General features: G+C 38.7%; 1 protein-coding gene across 1 annotated transcript; it reads left to right on the forward strand.

The window, feature by feature from the left end:
- Positions 1–729: 729 nt before the first annotated feature.
- Positions 730–15904, forward strand: pcyt2.L (phosphate cytidylyltransferase 2, ethanolamine L homeolog). The gene is given in 13 exon segments (NM_001092751.1): positions 730–847; positions 3840–3928; positions 5448–5609; positions 5737–5803; positions 5912–5993; positions 7569–7613; positions 12650–12788; positions 13814–13896; positions 13974–14051; positions 14557–14622; positions 14811–14876; positions 15220–15308; positions 15411–15904. Coding segments are annotated over 13 exon segments (1152 nt in total). The 5' UTR covers positions 730–767; the 3' UTR covers positions 15517–15904.
- Positions 15905–17635: the final 1731 nt, after the last annotated feature.

Genomic DNA, 17635 nt, shown 5'->3' on the forward strand with positions numbered 1-17635 from the left:
ATTTATCAAAACTGCTAACTTTATGAGGCCTTTGATGGCAATTTGCAGTAGAAAGATATATTTACTCTTTGGATTCAAGAGAATGTGTATTTTCATAAAATATGTTTTCTGGGGTGAACTTTTACCGTCCTTAAAATACAACTATTTTTAAGAAACCAAAGCAGCTTGCTTAGTGGAATTTGTGCCTTTGAAATCTAAAGCAGATGTAGATTTCTGGGGCTTTACTTTCAGCAGTGTGCTGCTGGATGTTTTTGTCCTATACAAGTCAATGTACATATTTGGTTCTGGCGCATTCGGGAGACAATGGACATCCCAAATCAGTTGTAATTTTGTTTTCATGTTAAAAAAAAAAAGTTTATTTTTTCGCCATAATTCCACCAAAATTCCTGCAGATTATGAATACTCATGAAAAAAATAATAGTTTTTCTAGGTAAACTAAATGTCCTTCCCCAGTGGAAGATCACAACATGTGTAAAAACTGGCTGACACTTTAAGTGAAATAAATACTGCTGCAGTAAAAGGGTTAAAGAACTGTGTGTCCTTCTCTGCCCTCCTCAACAATTGCCCGTCTCTCATCCCAACCCTGGAATGGCTGACGCTGCAGGTAGGAGTGCTGATGTCTGAAAGGGGATTGGCGGAGGGAGGCCGGCAGACATCATACTGTCCCCCCCTCCACACACATACACAGCTTAGTCACATGGGTGTGAAGTCACAACTTCCGTGAAGCCGCTGAATTGTAGCAGCTAAAGTCCGTGCAGAAAAGCGGCATGATGAGGAACGGATACCCGGAGCAGGCCCTTGACAAGGAGTCGGTACGGAGACCAGTTCGGGTGTGGTGCGATGGCTGGTGAGCTTATGCCGTACTGCATAATATTCTATTGCTTCTGTACTGAGCTGTCAGGGGCTCGCTAAACCTTCTACTTCCGGTGGGTGCTCTTCTGCTCCCGGCTTGTCAAGCAGAAAGGTTGCATAGGCTCTAATGTCAGCCTGACAAGCGGGTTAAACCACTTTTGATTATGCTTAGATCATTCCACGCTTTACAACTATTATCTCTCGCTGTCATTTTGTTCAGCCTGCGGCCCTACAGCAGTTTACATACAGTGCTGCTTTTTTTTTTTGTTAAATGCTTTGCAAGGGGCAGTGCTGCAAGTATGAACATTATATTTATCACATGTTACAAGACTCTGATGATGCTCAATAAAGTCACTATTCTTTCCTTAGATTCATTAGGGTTATGAGAATAGCAGTTCTGCAACAGGTCTATCGTGAAAGATTGCAGTTTTGTCTCAATACGTAGGGGCTGATGTACCAACACCCTGATTTATTTTTATTTTTTTCACAAATTGTAATTTTTCTCTAAAATTTTCTCTAAATATTCAATATTTATAAAGTGTAAAAAAAAACCCTACAAAACGTCAGAAAATAAAAGCAGCCGAGGCCCTAGAGAAGTGGAATTTGGCCTATTGGACATTTTTTTCGCTAGTAATTGTCCAAATAACTAATTTTTAGATGTTTGAGAGGTATTCGTATTTCTTAGCGCATCATTTATTTCCCCTTGTACATGTATGGGACCTGTTATCCAGAATGCCCAGGATACAGAGAATAAGGAAATACATTTTAAAAATTTGGATTATTGGCTTATAATGGAGTCTATGGAAGGCAGCCTTTTCTTTTGGATCTTTCTGGATAACGGTTTTCCGGATAACAGATCTCATACCTGTACTTTTTTTTTTTTATCCAGATCTTTAATAATATTCATATCATTTGTGGTTTTAGAGAAAATCGTCGTTTCAAAAAGCTCTAAAATCACTAAAATTCAACCTTTAATAAATGGGCCTCGTAATGTTGCACGGCCCAATGATCGGCAATTTTAAATAGAAATGCGATTTACAATTGTAATGTATGTATATGTATTAGTCAGGATCCAGCAGCTGGTTCTGCTTTCTATATTAGACCTTTAATGTACAAGGTAAAATCCTGAAAATTTCTCCAACCACTGCTAGGTCCATTATATTGGCTTTGTGCACATCTATAGAATTAGTTATTCCTTTCTCTTATATGTACTTTGGGTCTTGAATAAATGTGTCTACTGTGCATGTGCAAGGTTAAGTCTACACAAGGGGGCAACTGTGAAAAACAGGTAAGATGGCAGCCCTGCAATAGCAACTTACCTAGGTCTGTATATATTTTTTTAGGAAGAGGAAGAGTAGCCTCAGCCCAGAGAAAGAATTTGGCAATTCAGGGGCAATTAACATATTGTCCTTGTGGATAATAACAGCCCCTACAACTTCTGTTTGTATAATGTTCTGTACCTAATGACCTTGATTTCCTCTAGTGTGTGTTGTGAGTACAGTGTTTTTATATGAACTTTTATTAAACCCATATTCATGCTTATTTATGTTGTTTATATAGGGAAAAGCAGCATAAAATGCCCATTCTTGTTTTACAGAATAATAATAATAATAATAATGCAGTGATATTTATTCCTGAGCAGGGTGATATATTTTGTTATAAAGACTGAGCAATATGTGAAAAGGCCGAGCAGTCTCATTTAACCGGAGGAAAACGTAAATGGAGTCTCGACAAACCTCCATAGTGGTAGAAACTGTGCTCTCTGACGGATGCGGTTGGAGTTAATAGAACGCGGTTGTACCAGACTTACAGGGATATGTTGTATTGTGGCTAGCAGTTAATTGCTGGTGCCAGCCTGTAAGTCTAAAGGGCAAAGTATCAAGTAACTGGCCTTTGTTCTGTATACTTAATACTGTTAGTGACAGAACATTCTCGCCTCAGAATTTGGCCATATTCGTATTTGTAAATATAGTTCCTCTTTGGGTTTTTTTACCTCAGGACTGACTTAAAAGTAAAGTACATTAAATGTACTTGCTGCCCAAGCCCAGAGATACAGCAGTCTCTCTAACAAATAAATTATAGCCACCTAACCTGCTGTTTGCATACCCAAGCATGTACATACAGAGCACAGATATAATACACATTCCCAACACTTCTGTAGCTCAGAATTCAGTGCACAGAGAATTTACTGGGTTGTGGACCACAGGAAGGGGGAGTAGCCATACATGTGCCGATTATTATTAACAACATCAAGGTTTTCAAGAAGGGTTGGTGACTGCTGAGAAAAGCTGATCTGCTGCCAGGCCTGTCAATTTGAGGATTCTGGGAAATGCCAGAGGGGCTGATGTAAGATGCATTGGAGGCTTAGACAGTCACTATTTATTGAAATGCCAGGGCTGTCTGTTGCCTTTCTCTTCCTGAATGTGTATGTACTATTCTTAATGGCATCTACTCTTAGAGTAAAAGTGATGGCTGCTTACAAATGCTATATACTTTCCCATTATTTCAGTCAATAGAGTAAAATATATAACTGTATAGCTGTACAGGGATTGGATGGGTGAAGTAGGAACTTCCCCTCCAGCCTATCCAATACCATAGCCACACCCCTGACGTCACAGTCCGTCCCTCTGCATCACGACCCCGCCCCCTGCCCAGTCTCCATCAGCAGAATAGGTGGCGACCTTAGGCCAAGGGCAATAATATTGTTTTTTTACTTGCGGTAGTGCGGGGACTGACCACCAATGGCTTTTTTTGGGGGGGGGGCTGGCCACCAATGGCCATTAATATTTTTTTTTTCTTGCTAAATAAAAAATAATAACCCCTTTATAAACACTGCACTTTCAGACATGTACTCTTGTTTTCCCTCTCTGTAACATCTGAATTAATGCGCCTAAGTACACGAAAAACAACGATTATGTTAAAAGGTTGAATATATTCCTACAATTTCCAGGGTTCAGCTGAATAATATTCTTCTGCTTTTTGTTTAGCTATGACATGGTACATTATGGGCATTCCAACCAACTTCGTCAGGCTCGGGCCATGGGCGATTACCTGATTGTTGGTGTACATACAGACGGTAAGATTGACTATAATATTTTATTTATATACCATAAGCACACCTCCAGATGCAATGCAGTCACAGTCAACCTCTAATCTGGAGAATGATGTTTTCTAGATTTTTTTGATATACTATACAGCTCAAAGTATCCAGGCACCTGCCTTTTTAGCACCTTATTCTCAAAACAAGGTCTCGGTTGGTCTTCATTTTTTTTTATAGCTTTTTAAACTACTTGTCTCTTTCTTCTGATTCTTTGCAGCTCTCAAATGGGGTCACTGGCCATGGTTGCCAAAAAAGCTCTGTGAGGTTATTGTTACTTTTATTACTTATCAGTTTATTCAGGCCTTCTTCTTTTCATATTCCAGTCTCTCATTCAAATAACTGCCTGGTTGCTAGTATAATTTAAACCCTAGCAACCAGATAGTTGCTGAAATTTGACACTGGGGAGCTGTTGGACAAAAAGCTAAATTATTCAAAAAGAATGACCAATAAAAAATGAAGATCAATTGCAAACTGTCTCTGAATCACACTCTTTACATCATGCTAAAATTAATTTAAAAGTGAGCAATTCCATTAGTATTATGTTGGTCCTCCCTTTGTTTCTTGGACAACCTTTGCTTTTCTGTGAAGGCTAGCTGCTGGGATATTGCTGGTGAGATTTTCTATTCATTCAGCCACAAGAGCATTCAAGTTGGGCAGTTGTGTTGGGCAATCTATGTTTGTATGACTGCATATGACTAGATGTTTCCACTTCACTTTCAGGTGCAGCTCTTGCAGGGCAGAGATTTGATGAATTGACTTTGATCTTGAGTGCAATGTGACTTTTGATGTGGCAACACTCCATACTACTTCAAATTTTTGCTGCCGATTACATGAATGTGTGAATTTAAACAGCTATGTTGACAGGGCTTGTTGGTTAAAAAAACAATTCCACTAATGGTGAAGGGTATCCATATACTTTTTTAGAAACCTAGAGCATTTCTTACTAAAATACAGATTTATCTCATATTTTATTTCAGTGTGTCATAGTAATATGGCCAAGATGGTAATTGCACCAACCCCTGATCTACCAGAATTCCATTTGCAGATTGCTACTATAATACTGCTGAAATGTCCTCTACATTTGATCCTTTGGGGAGTTGTATGTGTAATATTTAGTAATAACAACAGAATGTAGGAAACATCAATGCAGGGGAAGATATATATATATATATATATATATATATATATATATATATACATGTCATTATATTTAGCTTTCTATATAATACACTATTTAGAGGTAAGCATGGGTGGCAAGCCTTTCCCACAAATTGATTCTCCCATAGGATGTATGCCACTCTCCAGCAATGTACATTATATGTTTGATGTTTCTTACAGTTATGTACATTATGTTCATGTGTGAAATATGAATGCTATAATATCAAGCATTTCCCGGTCTTCTAATTGTTATAAAGGAGAGCAGGACAGATCAGAAAATCTGGCCACCAATTTTGCATCCTCCCTGAAGATTTATTTGTAATATCTCTTTGCCTAGAGGAAATTTCTCAGCACAAGGGCCCACCGGTCTTTACGCAGGATGAACGCTACAAGATGGTGAAAGCAATTAAATGGGTGGATGAGATTGTGCCTGGAGCTCCATATGTGACCACCTTAGAGACACTAGACAAGTACAACTGTGATTTTTGCGTCCATGGAAGTGAGTTGCTTGTGCTTAATTTACAGTGTGCATGAAGGCACTGGCTAGTAGTTTGTAAGGTGTTTGCATAATATCTTCTTTACACAAAACCGAAACAGTGATGTGGCTGTGCACCTCTCCTTTCCAGATGACATCACACTGACAGTAGACGGTAAGGACACATATGAAGAGGTTAAGAACGCTGGTAGATACAGGTGTGTAGATATGAAGGAACACTTTCAAATATAAAGATCACCAATAGGTGCTTGCTATGTTTAACCATAAAACACTCTTTAGCACACTGTTCTCCTCTCTCCATACAGAGAATGTCAGCGCACTCAAGGAGTGTCTACTACAGACTTGGTAGGACGAATGCTGCTTATGACAAAAGCCCATCACAGCATGGTGAGTTACACACATCAAGAAAGTGTGTCTGATGAAACTTTTTACATATTTAAAGGGAAATCCTCCAAAAATGAATGCTCTCTGCCCAATTTTTAGGGCAAATTACTCTTGCAGTGTTGCCAATTAAAGCAGTAGTAGAAATACACTGGCACACACGGCAATTCAAACAGGGAAATCCCTTGTGTCTTTATTTGCAGAGAAGCAACGTTTCGGGGTAGTACTATAACAAACAGGGGAAAGTTGTGCTCACCACTAGTTTTTAAAATCATTAGGCGGGGGTGCAATGAGGGTGTGACCACAAAAAACATATAGACAAATACAAGATTCCTCTATATTGCAATATATGGACAAACAATCCCTGTTTTGTTTAAAGGGTAAGGCATTTTTCAGTAGCAGTATGCACAAAATGTCGCTGTCTTAAATATATTGATTCGGGGTAGTACCCCTTTGTCAACCCCTTTGGTAGTACCCCTTGACAAAGGGGTACTACCCCGAAACGTTGCTTCTCTGCAAATAAAGACACAAGGGATTTCCCTGTTTGAATTGCCGTGTGTGCCAGTGTATTTCTACTATTGACCTTGGGGAGGGTGCCGATCCCTCCAGCATTGAGCACCTGGCTATCCTGACTGAAGGCCTGGGTGTGCGAGCCGACATCTCTAACTTGCCAATTAAAGCAGCTCTGTACAGACATCCATCACCCATTCACTAGAATCCTGAAACCTTTGGTGTATTGTTTTTGACTCCAGGAATAGGACATTTTAGAGAAAATTGGGGTTTACATTTGTATAATGCTGTACCTAGGCATATGCACACTAAACACTGACAAGCCTTCGCTTTTAAAGGGGTTGTTCACCTTTGATTTAACTTTCAATATGACATAGTGAGAGATATTCTGAGACAATTTGTAATTGTTTTTTATTATTTGTGGTTTTTGAGTTATTTAGCTTTTTATTCAGAAGCTCACCAGTTTGCGATATCTGCAAATCCAGTTGCTAGGGTCCAATTTACCCTAGCAACCATGCATTGCTTTGAATAAGAGACTGGAATATGAATAGGGAAGGCCTGAATAGAAAGATGAGGAATAAAAAGTAGCAATAACAATACATTAGTAGACGTACAGAGAATTTATTTTTTAAATGGAGTCAGTGACCCATTTGAAAGCTTGAAAGAGTTAGATGAAGAAGGCACATAATGCAAAAATGATAAAAAAAATAAATAATGAAGACCAATTGAAAAGTTGCTTAGAATTAACCGTACTATGACTTAAAGTTCACTTAAAGGTGAACCACCCCTTTAAGTCTTATCGTGTTTAGGCTCTTATCTACCCTGTAATATCTGCCTGATTTATCCTAATGCACAATTAGTTTTGGATGTGTGATGACATCCCAGATTTTATGTCTGGTAATGGCAGAATAGTCTAAACCAAGGCCTGGGGCCAAGTGCCATAAAGGTGACCTTACAGGAGCTGTAAGGCATAGAATAATCTTTACACCAGATACTTAAACAACCTTTACTATGTTAAAGTGGGTGCCAAGTATCATTGAGACCTTTTCTCATCTTTATATTCTCTCTTAGGAAGTGACTCTTGATTATCAAAAGCACCAGAACAACCTAAGTAAAGTAAGTAACAACTACTGTTCCTCCATAATGTCCTTTGTAACCATCTGGCCTGTCTTAAACATTATATATCCAAATTTGCCCCTGCTTGGTGACCCATAAGCAAGCATCAATATGCTTTCATCAGTCCAGTGATGTTTGGATCATGGAAACAAAATAGAATGCAGTTTTGCCAAGACTTTCCCTTTAATGCAGAGTCACACCTAATGGTAATGAATTGAAAACACAGCACATTTTTACTTCACAATAAAGTGTTTCATTACATAGGTCAATAATCCCATTTGTAGCACATTTCTTTTAATCCAGTCCAACATTGTACTATATAAAACAGAAATCCTGGCTACGACCCTTCAGATTTTGTAAACTACAGCAGATGTTTTTGGCTGGTTTACTAGGGAGACGGCAAGTAGAGTTCTGGGGAGAAAGGAAAAATAAACGAGAATATCCAAAGGGGTTAGGGGCTTTTTTTGATTAATTAAATATGTCATTATGACTTCCCTTGGTAGAACATTAATTCAAGGCAGAATAGAGTTCCTTCTCACGTAGAAGGTAAGATTAACCATCTACAATAAGAAAGCATCACTTCTCTTAAAAAGCCCAAATGTGCCTCCACTATACCAGTGTTGTTTCTGCCCACTAAGTAGATCAATTGTCTGCAAGCTCTGGGGAGTGCTTCTGTGTACAAGATGCCACTCTTCGTGCATCATGAAGCAGAGGTTACAGCTACTTGTGTTGTTAGAATGGTTGTTGTGTATAGCCTGTGTACTCTCTTTGGAATGCTGTGCTGCCTTGTGCCAAGTTGAGTCTTCCTTTAGAGACTTTCAATTAAATTAGTAAGATTAGTGTCCTGCTCCAACATATCAGCATCAGTTCCAAGCACTGGCACTCATTTTGAAACATAGGCATCTTTTGAGCTATAGATATAGTTATTGCATTGCCACTCCCAAGTGCATCATCAAGTTTGAGCTTCCGCTTTTTAAAGTGTGCAGTTGTGGGGCTCCTCCTTAACTTTGCAAGTCTTTCAGAAGAGATTTGATGATGAACTTTTCTCTCATCCCTTAGGGATGACTGACCTCTTCCCCCGAGACCCAAGAGGTTAAGTAGGAAGCCACATCTGAGGAAAAGCAAAATAATAAAGAACCATTGCCAGATGTGGCCAAGAAGGATTTAAGAAAAGCCTTTGTTTAATGTGGCTTGTATAAGTACAAATTTTGGCCCCTGAAGGTCCTATATAGTTAAGATCAAATTTCCCAGCACACTATGGATAAGGTGGAAGAGTTTTACATGGATAAAAGGGGCCTATGTCCCTAACATTTTATTCTTCCAAGCAAACTTTTTTTTCAGAAAAGTTGTGAAGTTCATCCAAAAGTACCCCCAGATGGGAGAATTAGTGTATGAAAACTTTTCTCTACAAGATCCAGCAGATGTAGGAGCTGCTAGAAAGAAATCTTCATCAAAGGAAAAAAGAATGTGAGTGCCCATTGGCAAGGAAGAGATGCAACAGTTGATGATAATCATGATTTGCCCAGGAGCACATGGCACATAGACCTCCTGGAAAAGCTCAAGACCTAAGAAACCAAAAATGGTTCTTTGATGGAGCATATATATATATATATATATATATATATATATATATATATATATATATATATATATATATATATATATATATAAATATTTAATATATCAGAAGATATAGTAATGCTGTTTTAAAACTCAGACCTAGAGGTGCATCCTGGGCAAAAAAGGGGAAATAGTACCTAGATTTGCAGAACAGCTTCCTGGTCATGCTACAAAATGTTTGCTATGCAATACAGGCTGGATGTTGGTGCCCCAGTGGAAGTGATTTTTGCTAACAGTGTTTTAAGGTCTATTCTATAATAATCCTCCTCTGTAAAAAAAAAATCCCATTAGTCCCTAAGACAGCACAGCTATTAACCCAAAAATATGTTCAAAATCCTGGTCTTTTAATTGTTTCATAACTCACTGGTATACTGGATGGAGGTTTGGGTTTTCTATTGGGGAGGATTTCTTTCTGATTGGTGCTGGTTGGAACTGAGAGTCAAAAATTAAGAGAATACAAAAAAGGTATATACAGCAAAGATTGTGGCACATTTGGCAGTTTTCTCTGCTTGTGTAGATATACCAACAGAGAAAAGGCCAGTCCCCTGTCTAATGCTGTATGTTGTGTGTGCCCTGACAGGCATACCGTTTATTGGTCAGGGCACATGCAAATTGGATTTCAGCACACAAGTACAGAAGTATGGGTTTTTGTCCCAAAATCTGCTCCTTGTGTGCCCCGAGAGGCGGTGGATGTGCACATACAACTTAAAGTGGAAGACTGCAGATAGGCCTTTTCTGGACCTTCAAAAAGACAATTGTTATTAGTATCTCAAATGTCTAACATAACAGAACAAAACACCACTTTTTTTTTTTGCATAATGAACGATGTAATTCTACACAATTACAGGTATGGGACCTAGGGTTTTCTGGATAATGGACCTTTCTGTAATTTGGATCCATATGACTCTTACTCTACTAGAAAATCCTGTAAACATTAGACTGGTTTTGCTTCCAATAAGGCTTAATTATATCTTAGTTTGGATCAAGTACAAGGTACTTTTTTTATTGCCTAGAAAAAATAAATATTTTTTTAAAAAAGTGTATTTTTAAAGGAGAACTAAACCCCCCCTACAGCTGAAAGCCCCCATTTGCCTTCTCCACTGGCCCCCTCCCTGCTTCCTCCCCACATAGTGTTCAATAAGCATCCAGCAACACTGACCTAAATTTACAGAGTAGCGCAGCGGAGCTCGAGGACTCCATGTTTGGTCGCTTTAGTATCTTCCAGATCCTCTTCTGTCTCTTCAGTAATTTACAGAGCTTCCAGGTGCCAACTGCGCATGCAAACAAAAACTGAAGTGTCGGCGCTCACTTCACGAAGATACCGAAGCGACCGAACATGGCACCAGACTCGGCCGTCAGGGCACCGGGATAAAACCTGGTGTGCTCCTGGCTCTTGTGGGCCCCGACAGCCCAGATCTGCTCCCTGCAGAATCTCCCAGCAGAATCTCTCTACCGTATCTCCCTGCCGTGACCTCTTAGATGGGACACGTAGGGGCATATTTATCAAGGGTCGAATTTTGAATTTGAAAAACTTTGACTTAATTTTGGTTGGTCTTTTTGAATTTCAAAGTTTTTTTGGCCGAATAGGTCAGTTTTTGATCGAATAGGTCTGTATTAGACTGAATTTGAATGGTACGAGTAATAGTGCATTCGATCGAATTCGAATCAACGTTTTTTCCAAAAAAAACTTATATTTTTTTCAGAGTCCACCAATTGACTCCAAATAGGTTCTAGGAGGTCCCCCATAGGCTAAAACAACAATTTGCAGGTTTTAGATGGCGAATTGTCGAAGTCAAATTTTTAAAGAGACTGTAAATGATAAATTTCGATCTTCAAATTTTTTTCAAATTTGGACTATTCCCTAGTTGAAGTACACAAAAAATAGCTCGAAATTCAAATTTTTGGAATTCGAAAATTCACCTCGACCTTTGATAAATCTGCCCCTTATTCTTGTTGAACACTAAGCAGGGAGAAAGCAGAGGGGGGCAATGAAGAATGCGAATGTTCTCTTTTAGCTCTAGGGGGGATTTAGTTCTCCTTTAAAGTACAGGTATGGAATCTGTTATCCAGAAAGCTCCAAATTACGGGAAGGCCAGCTTCCATCAACTCCATAAAAACAATAAAACACCAAAACACCTTGCATCTCAACTAAGATATAATTAATTATGATTGGAGGCAAAACCTGTATATTATTTAATGTTTAAAGGATTTTCTAGTAGACTTATTAGGGGTAGATTTAGTAGACTAAGTAAGGCTGTAGATCCAAATTACAGAAGGATCTCTTATCCGGAAAACCCCAGGTTCAGAGCATTCTGGATAACTGGTCCCATACCTGTAATTGCAATTGCAGCCAAAGCATTAAACGTTTCATCTGTCCTTTTGCCTTTCCATTCTCCAGTTGGCAGACTACAGAAACAATGTATCAGTAATCGACTTTCCTCCTGCCAACACTCTGAATCCCACAATGCACTGCATTCTTCAACCCTCCTAATTAAGACATATAATGCCTATTGGCATATTTCACACCTGCAAGATCATTTGCTCCATTGAACTGAAATCTAAATTTCTAAGGAGTGAGACCATGTCATATCCTGCTCCCCTTTAATTCACTTACCTGAAGTTGGTGATTAGCATACGCTTAGAATGAACTTGTCTTTGTCCTGCATATAAGCTTTGTCTGCTCCGTCTCACTGAGGGAAGGTGTAGAAGAAGATAACTCCCTGTGTATTGATCCAGATTGCCAAGAAATATTATTTGTTTCAATACACACATGTAGAGCTGAATCATCAGATATACAGGTAGAAACAATAGAATTCTACCTGTATCTGACGATTCAGCATTAACAGTGGCCGATGTTTGGGTCCCTCAAAACAAGCCGACCGATATCCAAGTCTTCTGCCGATATCAGAAGTCGGCTCATCTTCCACCATACACGCACCAAATATTGTACGAAATTTTATTTCGTACAATATTATCTGTGGCCACCTTAAGGATGGCAGTTGGAGATGATATCGCCTGGGAAAACTTTCAGTGTGAGATATAAAAATAAGGTAAGCCATGCCAAGTATAATCTCAAAAAGGTATTGGGTTTAGTTCTCCTTTAAAAGCTTTAAAATATTGGAATGTTTCTTAGAATTATATTTTCCTTCCTTCATTATGCAGAACTCATTATTTAGGTTATCACATCCCTTTAAAGGGGAAGTTTTAGGATGCTTGAATACATGTAATACAATATCCTACTAACTAAATAAAAACCAAAAGGGATAATTATCCTTTTTTAAACAAAACTCTTGAATCTTGTTTCCTCAAATGTATTGTAGTATGTATGGATGACTGCTTCTGTTTGTTTTCTGTTTATGTCTTTATGAAAACAATGTTTTCTGATTTGTTTTGTTTTCTGACTATTCCCTGTGCAGGATGCAAGAGGCCACAGCCCATGGACAGGGGTGTCTCAGTTCCTTCAAACATCACAAAAGATTATGCAGTTTGCTTCAGGAAAAGAACCTTCTCCAGAAGACACAATTATTTATGTTGCTGGAGCCTTTGATCTCTTTCGTATCCTTTGTACACATCTATATATCCTGTCCCTTTATTCCTATATTGATTTATTATTACTTCCTGGCTTCCAAACCTGCCATCCTCCTCACACACCTGCCTATTTTTTTTTTAACTAAAACAGTTTCATGTTTTCTTAAAATTGTTTGCTTTTACACTTACACTGTGCCCCCCCCCTGTAATAATCAGGGTTAGTTTACATAGGAATAATAAGCTCTGTATAAAACTCAAACTTCAACTCTTTGTTGTGACTGTTTTGGCTTAAAGGAAAACTAAACCCTATAAATGAGTAGGGCTAAAAATGCCATGTTTTATATACTGAACTTATTGCTCCGGCCTAAAGTTTCAGCTTCTCAATAGCAGCAATGATCCAGGACTTCAAACACGGGGTCACCATCTTGGAAAGTGTCTGTGACACTCACATGCTCAGTGGGCTCTGAGCAGCTGTTGAGAAGCTAAACGTAAGGGTTGTCCCAAATTATCAAGCAGAAAATTAGGTTGGCCTGTAATATAAGCTGATGCAACAGGGCTGATTATTAAATTCTGATGCTAGTTGCACTGGTTTCTGTGCTGCCATGTAGTAATTATCCATTTTAATTACTAATCAGCCTTATACTGTGACATTTATATTCTAAGTGTACTGTATATTTTGAGTCGGTCCCTAAGTTCAGTGACAGCAGCACAGAGCATGTGCAGTGAATCAGCAGAAAAAGATATGGGGAGCTACTGGGGCATTTTTTGGAGGCACAGATCTTTACTGCCAAAGAGCTTTGGTTGCCTGGGGCTGGTACAGAAGCCTAAAACATAATGTACAACATTTCTAGCTACTTCTTTAGTTTAACTTTCCTTGTCCTTTAAGTAGGAAAAGTAGAAGACTATTTATCTGACCACTGGTTAACTGTATCAAGAACCAGAATGTTGGGACACAGAGTAACTTTGGTTTGTTAAAAAGGTATCCAACCCTCCCATAAAACTTTAGGAAAACTATTCCTTTGTATTTTCCATTTACTATTTTACTTCTCCAGATATTGGACATATAGATTTCCTAGAGAAAGTCTATAGCTTAGTAGAGAAACCATATGTAATTGTGGGACTGCACTTTGACCAGGTAACTAAAATTAAATTAGTTTTCCATGTGCCTATTGGGCTTATTTCTTCTTGTTAACTAGTTAATTTTGTTTGCAGGAAGTAAATCACTACAAGAGGAAGAATTATCCCATCATGAACATCCACGAGAGGACCCTAAGTGTCTTAGCCTGCAGGGTGAGGAATATCATCTGTTTGCCCACTGCAAAGAGTTGGAGAATTAAGTCTTGAGTGTGCCACCCTGCAGAGTTAGACCAAGGATGTACAGTTTCTGACATTCTGTTGAGTGAGGCTAGGGTGTTAAAGGGGTGGTTCACTTTAAAGTATATTTTAACTATGTTATAGAATGACAATTCTTAGCAACTTTTCAATTGGTACTCATTTATTTTTATAGTTTTTAGTTATTTGCCTTTTTCTTTCCAGCTTTCAAATGGGGGTCACTGGCCTCTCCTATTCAAGTCTTTTATTCAAATCAACCAGGTTGCTGAAATTGCAAACTGGAGAGCTGCTGAATAAACAGCCAAATAACTCAAAAACCACAAATAATAAAAAAATTAAAACAAATTGCAAATTGTCTCAGAATATCACTCTCTACATCATACTAAAAGTTCATTCAAAGGTGACAACCCCTTTAAATTATGTCTTTCTCCGCCCTCTAACACCATATTTCTACATTTTGCAGTATGTTGCTGAAGTAGTTATTGGGGCTCCATACTCTGTGAGTGCAGATCTTCTCGATCACTTCAAGGTGAGTTCTTATCTATACCATACAATGTTGAGGATAGAGGAGAGTGTTGTTTTAATAGCTCCAAACTGTGTTTTTTTTTGAATGGTGTAAACATTATGGGAAGGTACATGGTGAATTGTAGAAAGAAAAGGGATCTTTTTATTTTATTGTTAGAAAAAATATTAACATAATTTATTTTATTTCCTTAGGTTGACATTGTGTGTCATGGAAAAACAGATGTCCTTCCTGACAGAGATGGATCAGACCCTTATGCAGTGAGTTACTTCTTTACTTAGTGAGTCAGGCTCCAATCTAAAGTCTGTAGAGTTTTTGGAGAAATGTATTTAAGTGAAGTGAATTAGTAAGTGAAGCATCTTTTAGTCAGCCAATCATAACATGGCTTTTTTTTTTTTTAAAAGTATGAGCTGTCTCGTTATGCAACCTGGAGGCTCAACAAACCACTTATGTGTCAGTTTCCTTGACTATTGATTCCTAAATAATTTGCTTAGTTATCATGCGCCCCTAGGGACAAGTGAAAGGAGAGTCAATTTTAACCATTTATTTACAGTGTTTTTCATAGAGAATACTTCTCATCCTTAAGCCTTTCTGCCTCCCTAGGAACCAAAACAGAGGGGCATATTCCGCGCCGTGGACAGTGGCAACAGTCTGACAACAGATGACATTGTACAGCGGATAATAAAGAACAGGTGTTTAATATTATTATTACGGTCTGGAAACTATTTTCATTTGTGAAATAAAACAGTACTGTGTTAGTATCTAGGCATTTAACTTGTCTCCCTGTTCCACAGACTTGAGTATGAAGCTCGCAATCAGAAGAAAGAGGCTAAAGAACTTGCTGTGTTCGAGGCGCAACAAAGAAGGGAGCACATAATAAATGGGCAAGAGTCTAAATAAGCACAAAGTAATCAATGTTGTTCCCCACCATATACCAAAACAAACCACTATTTGTGTACTCCACTACATCAGAACCACCCCATATTGTCTAGCACAGTCTGCATTCCTCCAGATAATGAGCTTCAGCTCCCATAAGACCAAATCAGAGTTGTAGTAAAACATCTCAAGAGCTGCAAGTTACCCATCTCAGGTCTAACTTGCATTTTAAATTAGAATCTAGAACTTCCTTACACTAATGTAAAATCTTAATCTTTTAACAATGTTTTTACTGCAAGGCCCCTACCTTACATCAGCGCAACACAGCATTCATGTATCTAAACATCCAGAAGTGGTAGTGACCTATGCATAGTACTGACAAGATGTGTGAAATAAAAGAACCCAAGCTATATCTGTGTGTATTTTCTGTGACCTTTTTCCTGTTGCATAATCACCCTGTACCTCTCATTCTAAAATAAGGAAGCAAACTCTAACGAATTGGAACTGAGTGTGCCTGTAAAGTTCTGCAATACTGTACTCGATAAACGTGCCCAGGAGACATTCACTTTTAAAGGAGGACTAAATAAAATATTAGCCCCCCCCCTCAGTGATTAAAAGCAATTACCCGATACCCTGGGCCTGTGCTCCTGTTTGCTTAAAACTGCACCAGCCTGGGGTGTTGCTGAAGAAAGTCCACTGTCTCCATGTTTTTCAGGTAAGCAATTACAATTTTAAATTTAGTTCTCCTTTAAATACAGGTATGGGTTCTCATCCGAAAACCCAATATCCAGAAAGCTTCAAATGATAGTCCATTTTAAGCAAATAATGCTAATGTTTTTAAAATAATTTCCATTTTCCCTGTAATAATAAAACAGTACTTTGCACTTGATCCAACTAAGCTGGAATAGATCTCTACTGGTGGCAAAACAATTGTTGGGTTTAATTTTAATGTTAAATATGTTTTTCTAGTAAGCATTTAGTGATTCAAATAATCTGTCCAAGCATTCCAGATACTTGATCGGTATATCTGTATATGAAGACAAAGTATCTTTCACCAGAATATAAACTAAGTATTAAGGCATTAACACACAGGTGATTTTGGAGCTTTGATTGTTTTCTTTTCTTGTTAATATCCCAAAAGGCAGGACTAGAATGCCCAAAATGGGAAGCAATGGCCTTTGTGTTAAGTATTGTTGAAGGATCTTTAAGATCGTGGCCTAAACGTTTGTTTTTTCAGGGAACAGTTGCCTAACAACTGTTTATCACTTTCAGGCTGTTTAAATAGAAGAAAATTCTATTATGGGCTGATTAAAAATATAAATGTTGTCACGGATTCCTGGTGACACATAGTTTGCCTGTGATTGCAAGGGGTTAACATTCACAACAGCTAATCTCTCCCAAAGTTCTCACTGCCACCGCTGAGGGTTATGTTTTTAAAGGAGAACGAAAGTCATTCTGCACCGGTCCGGGGTTTCAGGTAATTAAATACAATCACTTGGGGGTGCCTAACATTTGGCACCCCCAAGTGCAGGATGACTTTCCTTCTCCTCTAAGCTTTAACTTGGAGGCAGGTTTTGGTTGTATAATAACCAGCAGGGCCGCCATCAGGGGGGGACAAGAGGCCCGGCAGGGCTGCACTTTTCGAAAGAGCAGGGTCCCCCTTGACAGCTCCGAAGCTGTGCTGCTCGATCGAAGTCCCGAACAGCCGAATGCAGAAGTGCCGAACAGACGAAGTCTTCAAGCCACGGAAAAGACCCGAAGTCATGAAAGGAGCCGACACTGAAGTCCTGAAGCGGCAAAAAGACCCGATGTCACGAAAATAGCTATAATTGAAGTCCTGTAGCCACAAGTTCAATTCTACTAACACCAATGTGGGTTTTGTTTTTTTTAATCCCCTGGCCACCAATGTTTTATTTTAATACTCTATAGGCCCCTGCCGATTTGTAAAAAAAAAATATTTTATGGGCCCCAAATTTTTTTTAACTTGTAAGGGAGTGAGCAGGATCTGGGGTGGGGGGGCCCAAACATTTTGTTGTACAGGGCCCTGGGATTTCTAATGGGGGCCCTGGCGTCAACATTTTTTAAAAAATATTATTGGGACCCCAAATTTTTTAACTTGTAAGGTGGGCCCTGGCACCAATGT

The sequence above is a fragment of the Xenopus laevis genome, chromosome 9_10L, assembly GCF_017654675.1.
Source record: "Xenopus laevis strain J_2021 chromosome 9_10L, Xenopus_laevis_v10.1, whole genome shotgun sequence".
Classification (NCBI taxonomy): domain Eukaryota; kingdom Metazoa; phylum Chordata; class Amphibia; order Anura; family Pipidae; genus Xenopus; species Xenopus laevis.